This window comes from Propithecus coquereli, unplaced genomic scaffold (genome assembly GCF_000956105.1).
Source record: "Propithecus coquereli isolate 6110/MARCELLA unplaced genomic scaffold, Pcoq_1.0 Scaffold3, whole genome shotgun sequence".
Lineage (NCBI taxonomy): Eukaryota > Metazoa > Chordata > Mammalia > Primates > Indriidae > Propithecus > Propithecus coquereli.
The window spans coordinates 543,818-556,113 of NW_012148618.1; the positions used below are offsets into that span (position 1 = coordinate 543,818).

General features: G+C 46.1%; 1 protein-coding gene across 1 annotated transcript; it reads left to right on the forward strand.

Annotated features, from left to right (window-relative positions):
- The first annotated feature begins 206 nt into the window (after positions 1 to 206).
- PSMB5 (proteasome (prosome, macropain) subunit, beta type, 5) lies at positions 207 to 4,068 on the forward strand. The gene is made up of 3 exons (XM_012649415.1): positions 207 to 666; positions 1,378 to 1,684; positions 3,552 to 4,068. The coding sequence occupies exons 1-3, from the start codon at positions 469 to 471 to the stop codon at positions 3,836 to 3,838; spliced, it is 792 nt and encodes a 263-aa protein (XP_012504869.1). The 5' UTR covers positions 207 to 468; the 3' UTR covers positions 3,839 to 4,068.
- The last annotated feature ends 8,228 nt before the right edge of the window (positions 4,069 to 12,296 follow it).

Here is a 12,296-nt window from a genome sequence, read left to right on the forward strand (position 1 = left end):
AACCTCAGGCGCGTTAACAGGATGCTGAGGAAGTAGAGATGTAACATGTTGCTTGGATATCAGGCTGGGCGGGGACAACTTACCACTAAAGGTTCAGAAAACATTTTCAACCAGTCACGCCCTTCTCAAAGATGGCCGAACCCACTTCCCTCACGCAACATGGGCGGTTCCAATCACTTCCTATGAATTTGAGGTTAATCTGAGCCAGTACTGCTTGCAAGACCAAAGTCAATATGGCAGCTACATTCTTTTAGAATTTAAGAGTAGCGAAGCCATGTATTTTTTTTTTCTCTCGGTGAAAATGGTCCCTTGCGTCTGGCTCTTGTTTTTGGAGGCGTGGTTGCCAGGAGTCAAAATGACGCCTCCTTGGCATAGATTTAATAGGAAGTGAAGCTGTGAGGGCGGGGCGTTGCCCGGCCTATCTTTGCAAGGTGTTCTCGGAGTTAGTTCCGTTTGCCCTCAGTAGACATGGCGCTGGCCAGCGTGTTGGAGAGCCCGCTACCGGTGAACCAGCGCGGGTTTTTCGGACTCGGGGGTCGTGCAGATCTGCTGGATCTGGGCCCAGGGAGTCCCAGTGATGGGCTGAGCCTGGTCGCGCCCAGCTGGGGTGTCCCAGAGGAGCCGGGAATCGAAATGCTTCATGGAACCACCACTTTGGCCTTCAAGGTGCGGATCCAGCAGTCCAAACACCCTCGCCTTTCCTGGCCTCTCAGCCGGACCGCAGTCCGTGGTGGTCGTAGCCACCAACCCCAGGCAGAGGCTCAGTCTCCCCTCATCCGGACCCTAGCGGTTTCGCTGTCTCATTACCCCGGGAGGCCTCGGTCCTTGCTCTGGCCGGAGAGCGGGACGGTGGGGATGGGTGTAAGTGGGGGAAAGAACCCGAGGTAGCTTGGTGACCCCAGGTTGTTCCTGTCCAGGAACTTCCAGCTGGGAAAGGGGAGAGGCGGTAACAATGAACCTTGGCAGAGGGAAGGCTGTTGTAACTATTCACTGGGCGGCCCCCTAGGCAAGGGTAGCCGAAGTTCTGTGGCATGGGGAGGAATGCTTGGTGAGCACTGTATGTACTTGGAGTTGTACTAAAAGCCAGACAATTGGGGTTCCTGGCCCAGCTCTGCAATAACTAGCTCTAGATCTTGGGCAATTCGCTCTCACTGAACCTGTTTCCCCATCTATAAAATAAATTTAGTACTGTTTATACCTATGTCAAGGAATTGAGGTGACTCTGAAGTGACATTAATACGTGGGAAAGGACTCTGTGAAGTATAAAAGGACAGAGAAAGAGATGTGCTGGGTTGCACTGGTGCAAAAGAAATGTCAATGTTTTTGTGGTCTGATGTGATTTGTGGCCTGTTTTGTGCTTTCGTCTGATCTTAACAGTTCCGCCACGGAGTCATAGTTGCCGCCGACTCCAGGGCCACAGCAGGTGCTTACATTGCCTCCCAGACAGTGAAGAAGGTGATAGAAATCAACCCCTACCTGCTGGGCACCATGGCTGGGGGTGCAGCGGATTGCAGCTTCTGGGAGCGGCTGTTGGCTCGGCAATGTCGAATCTACGAGCTTCGAAACAAGGAACGCATCTCGGTAGCAGCTGCCTCCAAGCTGCTTGCCAACATGGTGTATCAGTACAAAGGCATGGGGCTGTCCATGGGCACCATGATCTGTGGCTGGGATAAGAGAGGCCCTGGTAAGTTAAGCTACAACCACGTAATCCTTGGGCTAACACTGCAGAAAAGAGGGGTTGGATGGAGAGATGGATGAAAGGGCTTTGTGTCAGTGCTGAGGATATGTTGATTAGGTTCTTAGCCCTTCCTTCTCTTTGTTCAACTCTTTTTCCTACCGTAGTGTAGGAAAAGGAATAGAATTAGACCAGCTGTGTCACTGACTACCTCTGTGACCTTAGAAAGGTGCTTATTTTCTCAGCCTTTTGTTTCTTCATCAGCTACATTGGTTAAGTGAGGTAAATGTAAAGCAACTAGTACAGTGTCTGGCACACAATAGTTTTCCTTCTGTCTTCTCTCCCTTAAAATTATAAGACCTAGAAGGAATTGTATTTGAGAATTAAATTGGATAATAGACATAAAACTCTAGCCAGTGCTAAGAGAAATATATAATGTAAGCCACACATGTAATTTAAAAATTTTCTCATAGCTGAGCACAGTGGTACACACCTGTAGTCCCAGCTCCTCATTCACTTGAGCCCAGGAGTTGGAGGCCAGCCTGGGGAATATAGCCAGACCTTGCCTCTTAAAAAAAAAAAAGAAAGAAAGAGAGAAAGAAGAAAAAATTTCTCATGGCTTTTTAAATTTTTTTTTCATTTTTGGGACAGAGTCTCACTCTGTCATCTGGGCTATAGTTACCATGGCGTCAGCCTAGTTCACAACAACCTCAAACTCGATCCTCCTGCCTCAGCCTCCTGAGTAGGTGGGATTATAGGAATATGCCACGACCGCCATGCCCAGCTAATGTTTTCTATTTTTAGTAGAAATGGGGTCTCGCTCTTGCTCAGGCTGGTCTCGAACTCCTGAGTTCAAGCAATCCTCCTGCCTCGGCCTCCCAGAGTGCTAAGATTACAGGCATGAGCCACTACGCCCAGCCTCTCATGGATATATTTAAAAAGTAAAAAGAAACAGGTAAAATTAATTTTAGGAATTCACTGAATCCAGTATGTGGCAGTAGCACTATTCCAAGTGCTCAGTAGCCATATGGCTAGTGGCTACTGTATTGGACAATAAAGTTCTAATATATGGTAGTCACTCCAAAGTTAATCATTTCTCCTCCCTTTTTGCTTCAGAGAGTCTTTGGCCTAGAAGGGGCCTTTTGGGCTTCTCTCCTTTTCTTTCCTTGCTGGATATAGTCACCCTGACAATCACCCTTGGTCCTATTCTGTCATTTCTGAAAAGAAATTCCTTAGTCTATTTTCCTTTCCAGTATTTAAGAAACTTGCCAGGAAGTTCAGTCTTATACTTGATGTTGTTTCCTCTTCGGCCCATTTTGAATTATCTTTTTAGTAAAGCTAGACTACAGCTAGTTACTTTCTGTGTGGTTTTCCCTTCTGAATGCTTAAAAATAATTATTCTTTTCTCCTGTTGTTTTTTTTTTTTTTTTTGAGACAGAGTCTCACTCTGTTGCCCGGGCTAGAGTGACGTGGCGTCAGCCTAGCTCACAGCAACCTCAAACTCCTGGGCTCAAGCGATCCTCCTGCCTCAGCCTCCTGAGTAGCTGGGACTACAGGCATGCGCCACCAGATGCAGAGCTAAATATTTTTAGTAGAGACGAGGTCTCACTCTTACTCAGGCTGGTCTCCAACTCCTAAACTCAAGCAGTCCACCTGCCTCGGCCTCCCAGAGTGCTAGGGATTACAGGCATGAGCCACTGCACTCCACCTCCTTTAGCTTTTTTTAAAAGTAATTTTATAGAATTCTTATTTTCTTGTATTTATGTTGGTTTCTCCCAGGTTTTAAGAAGGATAGAGAACTACTACCTTGGAATATGAATTAGATGTCACAAGGAGTGGTCATTTTTTTTCCTGCTAACATCATCTTCTTTTCCAGGCCTCTACTACGTGGACAGTGAAGGGAACCGAATCTCGGGGGCCACCTTCTCTGTAGGTTCTGGCTCTGTGTATGCTTATGGGGTCATGGATCGGGGCTACTCCTATGATCTGGAAGTGGAGGAGGCCTATGATCTGGCCCGTCGAGCCATCTACCAAGCCACCTACAGAGATGCCTACTCAGGAGGTGCGGTCAACCTCTACCATGTGCGGGAGGATGGCTGGATCCGAGTCTCCAGTGACAATGTAGCTGATCTACATGACAAGTATAGTGGATCTACTGCCTGAAGGAGGGTGGATGTGGCTGCTTGCATTTCTTGGGGTGACTGTCATTGGTAATTTGGATATAGCACCTCATCCTATCTATAGTGGAGGGGTCCTCAGTTGTATTGGTACTTATTTTTAAGCTCTGGAATATTGGTCTCTGTGTGTTAGCAGTTGTTAATGAGCTGCTGCAGAGGCGACTATTTGTTTTACTTCCCGGATGTTAACATTACACTACTCACTACTCGACCTCAGCCTGTGTTGAGTCTTTTGTCCACGCTGTCCCTCCTGCAAGCGCTCTACAGTCAAATAAGCCAGGACAGTGGGAGGGAACTGACTGTAATTACAGGAAACAGTGATGTGAAGACATTGTCTAGTGAATACATTAACATCCCCACTCATGAAGCTAATAACAAAGGAGAAGGAGAGAGCGGCAAGGAGGAGGGAGAGACTTCCCGATTCGGTTTGCAAAGAGATGAAAAGTTGATGAGGTGGAAAGATGCACAGGGCTGTACCAGGCAGGGCTGCAGAGGAAAAAGCTCTCACCCTGTGGTGGGGGAGGGGAGGCTGATGGTTTATGCAGAGCAGAAGGGTGAAGAGGGTAAATCTTGGATTTTAAACCAATTGGAAAGGGAAGGCTTGGACCCTGGGAAGGAGAGGACGAAGGAGTGAATGGGAAAGCAATAGTGACCACAGGCTTGGTGATCCTTGTCCTTTTGGTCCTCCAGTATGTATATGTGCGGGGCAGAGGGGAGTGATGGTGGGCTTATAGCCTCCTAGGCAGGAAACAGCACAAATTTGTCACTGGAATATGTGTGTGGGGAAGAGGCCCTGCTGAGAGCAGAGAGACTGCTGATTTATCACACCCTGCACTAAGGAGGTTCCCTAGCTGTGGTGGCAGCAGATGGCAAGGCCTTCTGTTAAAGAGAAGACATAGGAGAGATAGAGAGGTTGATGGGAGAAACCTTTAAAAAATGAGAGAGGAGGGCACAAACAATATCGCCTTCTATTTAGTTAGCCAGAAGGCAGAATGGTTGGTGAGAGTGACAACCCAGCGTCATGTCTTGAGACTGAAAGGTCGGGAGGGGTCGTTCATAGAAATAGAGAGGGTGAGGCCTGTTCTCCCCTGTACCGTGGCTACCTTCCTTTCTCACCTTCCCTCCCCCCCTCAGCCTTGTGCAGCCTTTGTATTGATTGATGAGGGCTGTCGGCCAGGAACTGATCAAGGCTTGTTAATTGCATTTGTCAAATGCAGGGAAATTGGGAATTAGTGAGATTGGAGAAGGGAGTTTGGAAAACAAATGACTCTCATGCCTAAGGGAATGTTTTTGCTGAAAGTGTCTCGGGAGCCCCTGGAGTCAGGGAGCTGCTAGCATGGACCCAGACCCACTCACAGTGGAAACAGGCAAGAGCCACACGACATCTCCCTTCTGTGTAGACCCTCGGCAGTGGTTAGCTGTGTGAGAGGCACAGGTACAGTCATCTTCCTCTCGTTTAGGACACTGGTTTGCAGATCTTTTAAACAATTAGAACCTTTTTAAAAAATGAACTCCTGGGAGAAATCCCAACACCTGAAAGAAATGAAGTAGAGTTGAGAGGTCCCAAGCGTCAACTATTGAGCTTCCCCCATCCAGCCACTCCCCACGACACCCCTTTGTTACCCCCATACACATATATTCGCTGATATTTCTTGGAACACAACCTGAAAACTACTGCCGTGGCTTGAGGGTAGAAGGGAGAGTTGAAGATTGGAATTCCCTTATATGGCCCCAGAGAGCCTGAGACTCCTGAGCTTCAGCCTATGAACAGAAAATTCAGTCTGGAGAAAAGATGATCTTGAAACATGCCACCTTTTGCCCTATTCCTGTCTCACACCTTGCTTTGGCAGTGGTCTAACTGCTTAACGGAAACACCTATTCTGCACTGATGGAGTCCTTATGTTCAGAAGAGAAAATGCGTAACCTGCAGTCTTGTGTTCTGTTTTGACATATTCCTATTTATCTGCCTTCCGGGGTCTTGGATAAAGACTCATTTAATGGAAGAGCTCAAGTTGTGGTAAGTTTTCTGGAAAGAAAATAGAGCAGAGGTAAGGAAAAATTGCAAGTCTCTAGGCCAGTGGTATCCACCCTGTGCATTTGTGATTTCTTTCTGCTGGGTACTGGTGGGGAGTTGGCTTTGCACTGATGTTGTACATCTCTGCTTGTGTGGGGATGATGGATGCCGCACAGCATTGGAGACATGCTATCGAGTGGAGTGTACCAGTTCAGGGACTCCCATCAGATTCATTTCCCAGTACAGTCCTCTTGACAAAGGATGATGGAAAAGAAATTGCCTTAAATAGCTGGAAGATTAATTTCTCTTGGCAGTTCCCAGGCGTCCAAGGGACCGGGCTCTTTAAGTGATGTCTGACAATTTCTCCCCCCTCCACAAATAGCTCAGTAACACCAAAATCTGGTTCCTCAGGGTAGATGATGGGACTAATCTGATTAAATAGGGAGCAAACACTCCTAGAGGGCCGAGCTTTCTCTTGCTAGCAGGGAATGCTGCGGGACTGAAGGCAGATGTGCCTCCCAGCATCTGCACACCAGGCAAAGGAGGGCTGTGGGGAGTAGCAGTGCACTGCGGGGTGAGTAGAATGTTCACGAAGGAAGGTGAAAAGGTAGGTGATGATGTGGAGGAGGAAGGAAGAAGGGCACAGTTAAAGCAAATCAGAGACTGAAGCACAATAGTTACTAAGTGTTCCCTCTTTAGGCAAAGCAGAAGGTCAATGTCTCTTGATATCCTCCTCAGCTAGCAAATGAGAAAACTGTCAAAGCCATTTGGGGAGTGGAAGGTCACATCCTCTGAGGGGAAATAAAACAACTGATTTATTCTGGCCCACGCATTCTACGTGGTCTGTTAGGGGAAGGAGGCGAGAGGTGAGATGAAAAGGGAGTAATGTAGGGAAAAAAAGGTGGAGGGAAATTCAGAGGGGTACATTTTCCTTGAGTCACGAGTAACAAGCATACAATGATTGGCTCAGTGGAGAATCTATATGACCATATGTAATAATAATTTGGTGAGTACACTTCAGGTTTTTTATTTTCTTATTTTTGTTTGTTTTGTTAGAAGAGCCCCCCTGGCAGGGCTATATCACAAGATGAGGTATGTACTTTGAAACTGACCAGCAGCAGTAACCTCAAGACATGATAAAGGGCTTTATGATAAAAAATACACATATATTGCAACCAAGTAAATCTGTCATTTTGTGTTTGTTTCTTGTTTGTTTTTATAAATTCTACTTTCCCTTCAGGAAGCCAGACTCATATTGGGAAAGCTTTAATTATAGCAGGCAAGAGGAGAGAGCAGACGCAGCAATCAGGACTGCCCTATCAGCAGCTGCGGCCACCTCCTTTTCCACCAGTCAGCCTGCACTGCTCCCCAGGCCTGGCCTCACAGCCAAGTTCTGGCTTCCAGGGGCTATGCCCTACTGAAGCATTTCAGTAAAAGCCACTTCTAAAATGTCCCTTTCGCAGTTGTTAGTGGGTCAAGCAGAAGAAATTCTGCCCGCGTCAGCTTCTAGGTCTTATTTAACCCAACTCATTTCTCCTGGAAGCTGTTGCCTCTGTGTTAGGTGCCAATCCTAACTTGGTACTTAACCCTTTACAGTCCAGATGAAGCTGTCATCAGCCCTAAATATCAGACCTAGTTTATTTGAAAAGAAATAAGATACCGTTGGTTCAACCTCTTCTGATGCCTCCCCGCTACTCACTCCTCCCCACCTTCTCAGGCTGTTCCTCCCTTTGCCTCATCTCAGGTTCTCTCTCTGCTCTCTCACTTTATAAAAATTCCCTTTTCTTTCCTCGACAGAATTTAAATAAAAATGAATCCATCAATAAACCAAGTGCTGCTTATGGGCATTAATGTAACAAGAAAAGGTTGTCACTAGCTGCAGGGTACCCAGAAAGCTGGTGTTACAAAGGAAAACAAAGATGGAATGGGAGAAAGTGAGCTAGAGAGAACAAGAGACAGGAACAGAAAAGCGACTCACAGATGGCAAGCGTGAGACTGAGCGAAGCGCAGTGAGACGTGGACGTGGCAGAGCAAGATGGATGGAGGCGTTGACGGGCAGAGCTGGACTGACTCGGGGATGCAGGGTGGGAACGGGGACTGAGGACAGTGGTAGAGCAGGCAGAGGAACGGAGGAGGAAAGCGATTCGAAGCTAATGCACAGTGAAACATGTCCCCCTGGAGACAGACAATTTCTCCAGCCATACATGATGAACACGTGCCTCTCTGTGTGTTGCCCCTGTACTGTCACAGTCACTTACATTCCACAAGGATCTCTCCACGTCTACACCACTTACGCAAGCTTGGAAAGAAGGTTTGAGCTCTCCCATAACCCCCTTCTCAATCCTGCCAGGCCAAAGCAGAAAAGTAGAAAACTCTCTTGTAAGAGTAACAGGGTAAATGAGGCAGGATCACAGATTCGGTACCTTTGGAAATTTCATTTTTAGGTTCACTAAGAGGCCTTCTCTCCCCTCACCTCCATACCCCATGTCCACATACATCACACACACATAACTCGCCCCTTTCTTCATACATCCCCACAGGTCAGAGCCATGGCTGTTCAAGCGGGCAGGGGAGAGTCAGGACCTCCCAGGAAGACCGAAGAATAGCACATGCTTCTGGAAAGAAGGAAATAAGTATGTTCAAGTAGGAATGTGTGTAGACCACAAGGGACTAAGGTGGAGGGGAGATTTTTGCAACTCCTGCAGCTTTTCTCAACCTAGCCTTAGTAGCCTCGCCATCCCAGGACATCTGTGCACTAAAGCTTCCCCATGCATACAGAGTTTCACGCAATACATTTCACAGCAGCTTATCTCGAGCAGAGATATGTAGCATTGTCTGATTAGAGGGAATCCTCTGAGCACCTGAGGGAGGGCTCATAATCATCATATCTCCCTTGAGTCTGGAGTTTGCACTCATGGCTTAGTCTTTATTTTTTTAATTTTTTTTAAGACAAAGCACAAATTTGTCACTGGAATATGTGGGTGGGTCGAGCTAGAGTGATCTGCTGATCGAGCTAGAGTGCCATGGAATCAGCCTAGCTCACAGCAACCTCAAACTCCTGGGCTCAAGCGAGCCTACTGCCTCAGCCTCCCGAGTAGCTGAGACTACAGGCATGCGCCACCATGCCTGGCTAATTTTTTCTATATAGTTTTAGTTGTCCAGCTCGCTTCTTTCTATTTTTTTAGTAGAGATGGGGTCTCGCTCTTGCTCAGGCTGGTCTTGAACTCCCAAGCCCAAACAATCCTCCTGCCTTGGCCTCCCAGAGTGCTAGGATTACAGGCGTGAGCCACCGCACCTGGCCACATGGCTGAGTCTTTAGAAAAGAAAGCAATAGAACCTTTTACAACAGCACAACATATTCATCCTAAAGAGGAAAAATGTGCATGAAAGTGGATCAACATTGAGTCAATAAAGCCCAAGCGTGGTCCTCAGCTAGGGGTCAGCAGTGTTCTACATCTCATTTAAATGCCTTAGGCATGTGCTACATCAAACAGCATCTATGGGCCAGGTAGGTGGCTCACGCCTCTAATCCAAGCATTTAGGGAGGCTGAGGTGGGAGCATTGCTTGAGGCCAGGAGTTCATCATCAGCCTGGGCAACATAGGAAGAGGCTTTCTCTACAAAAAATAAAAAATATAGCTGAGCATGGTGGCGCATGCTTGTAGTCCCAGCTACTCAGGAGGCTGAGGCAGAAGGATTGCTTGAGCCCAGGAGTTTGAGGTTGCTGTGAGCGACGCTGACACCATGGCACTCTAGCCCGGGCAACAGAGTGAGACTGTCTCAAAAAAGTAAATAAAAATAAATAAATAAATAAAAAATAGCAAGAAATGGTGGCACACAGCTGTAGTCCCAGCTACTTGCGAGGCTGAGGCAAGAGGATCCCTTGGGCCCAGGAGTTTGAGGTTGCAGTGAGCCATGATCATGCCACTGCTGCATTCCAGCCTGGGCAACAGAGTGATCCTATCTCAAACAAAACAAAACAAAACAAAAAAAAGGCATCTATTCAGGGTTTCTGGTTGTTTTATGCTATATTTGTCTTCTCTTTCAGTTAAATACTTAGTATACTATACTTTTTATTTGTTCCCCACAGTGTCTAGCATGGTGCTGGTTACTCAGTAATGATACATAATAAATGTATTTTAATAAATGAATAAATGATTTCACTATGGTGCCATTATGCCAGTGATTCTTACCCTTCTCAGCATTCGGACTCCCTATATTGTTTAATTTCAAGATGCTGTTTGTTGCTCTTAAACATACTATGAAATATATTAATTTTTAAAAAGTAGACAAATTAAAATTACTTGCTTTAAGAATTTTTTTTTTTTTTTTTGAGACAGAGTCTCACTCTGTTGTCCTGGCTAGAGTGAGTGCCATGGCGTTAGCCTAGCTCACAGCAACCTCAAACTCCTGGGCTCAAGCGATCCTACTGCCTCAGCCTCCCGAGTAGCTGGGACTACAGGCATGCGCCACCATGCCCGGCTAATTTTTTCTAGATATTTTTAGTTGTCCAGATAATTTCTTTCTATTTTTTAGTAGAGACGGGGTTCTCGCTCTTGCTCATGCTGGTCTCCAACTCCTGAGCTCAAACAATCCGCCCGCCTCGGCCTCCCAGAGTGCTAGGATTACAGGCATGAGCCACTGCGCCCGGCCCTTGCTTTAAGAATTTTTTAGTGTTATGCCACCCCTAGTTATAAATGAAGACAACTAGGTGTCATAAAACCAGTTTTGGGGGCTGGGAGTGGTGGCTCACTCCTGTAATCCTAGCACTTTGGGAGGTCAACGTGGGAGGATCAGGAGTTCAAGACCAGCCTGAGCAACATATCGAGACCCCATCTGTACAAAAAATAAAAAAATTAGCCAGGTGTGGTGGCATGCACCTATAGTCCTAGCTACTCGGGAGGCTGAGGCAGGAGGATTGCTTGAGCACAGGTGCTGGAGGCTGCAGTGAACTATAATGATGCCACTGCCCTCTAGCCCTCTAGCCCAGGCGAAAGATTGCAAAACAGTTCTGCCCATTCCCATCTTTTCCAAATTCTTCAGCCCTGCTACATTTTTTTTTTTTTAGAGTCTCACTCTGTTGTCCTGGCTAGAGTGAGTGCCATGGCGTTAGCCTAGCTCACAGCAACCTCAAACTCCTGGGCTCAAGCAATCCTTCTGCCTCAGCCTCCCGAGTAGCTGGGACTACAGGCATGCGCCACCATGCCCGCCTAATTTTTTCTATGTATTTTTAGTTGTCCAATTAATTTCTTTCTATTTTTAGTAGAGACGGGGTCTCACTCTTGCTCAGGCTGGTTTCGAACTGCTGAGCTCAAACAATCCGCCCGCCTCAGCCTCCCAGAGTGCTAGGATTACAGGCGTGAGCCACCGCGCCCGGCCTATATTTTTATTCAAAAGACAGGATTAGTCTCACGCAAAATCTGGCCAGCCCCTGAAGAACTGAGCTCCAGGTGTAGCTCTGTAGGTTATTTCCCTTAGCATATTTTATTTCGTTTATTTTAGACTCATGGACAGAGCCTTAGCCAATGCCCTGGTCCCTGGATGTCTGGGTGTTTCAGTGCATTGCTCCTCATAAGGGCAGGACTAATCCCTGATGGTGAAAGACAGGAAGTTATGTCACCAAGTCGCATGCCCTAAGAAAGGTAGACAAGCCATTTTTCTTTGTTTTGGTTTTCTTCACAACCTAGAATTATCAGCACTGTTTTTTCTTCCACCTATTTAAAAAAATGCTTTGACAGCCTAGGTGGTATTCATTTATGTGCACTTGGAATTTTCTGAATCATTACAGGGAGTCCTAAAATAAATCAGAGAACCCTAGAGTCCATGAGACCATTTTCTTGACTCTAGAAAGTGCTGAATGTAAATATCTAAAGGAAACATGTTATCTATTTTTTCAAATTTTAAAATGTTTCAAAACTTCAGAAAAATTGAAAGAACAGTAGAATAGTACAACAAATACTCATATAACCTTCATATAGATTCACTGTTACTGTTTTACCACGTGTGCTTTATCTCTATATGTATACGTCCATTTATTTATCAATATTTATTCATTTTACCAAACCATTTGAAAGTAAGTTACCACTAAATGTGTCTCCTAAGAACTAAGATATTGTCTTATAAAACCATGACACTCTTGTCATACCAAAAACCTTAACATTGATATAATCGTATTATCTACTACCCAGTCCATATTCAAATTTCCTGATTATCCCAATAATGTCCATTATAGATTTAATATTTTTTTCCTGATCCAAAACCAGTCTGAGCAAGAGCGAGACCCTGTCTCTACTAAAATTAGAAAGAAATTAATTGGACAACTAAAAATATCTAGAAAAAATTAGGCGGGCATGGTGGCGCATGCCTGTAGTCCCAGCTACTCGGGAGGCTGAGGCAGGAGGATCCCTTGAGCCCAGGAGTTTGAGGTTGCT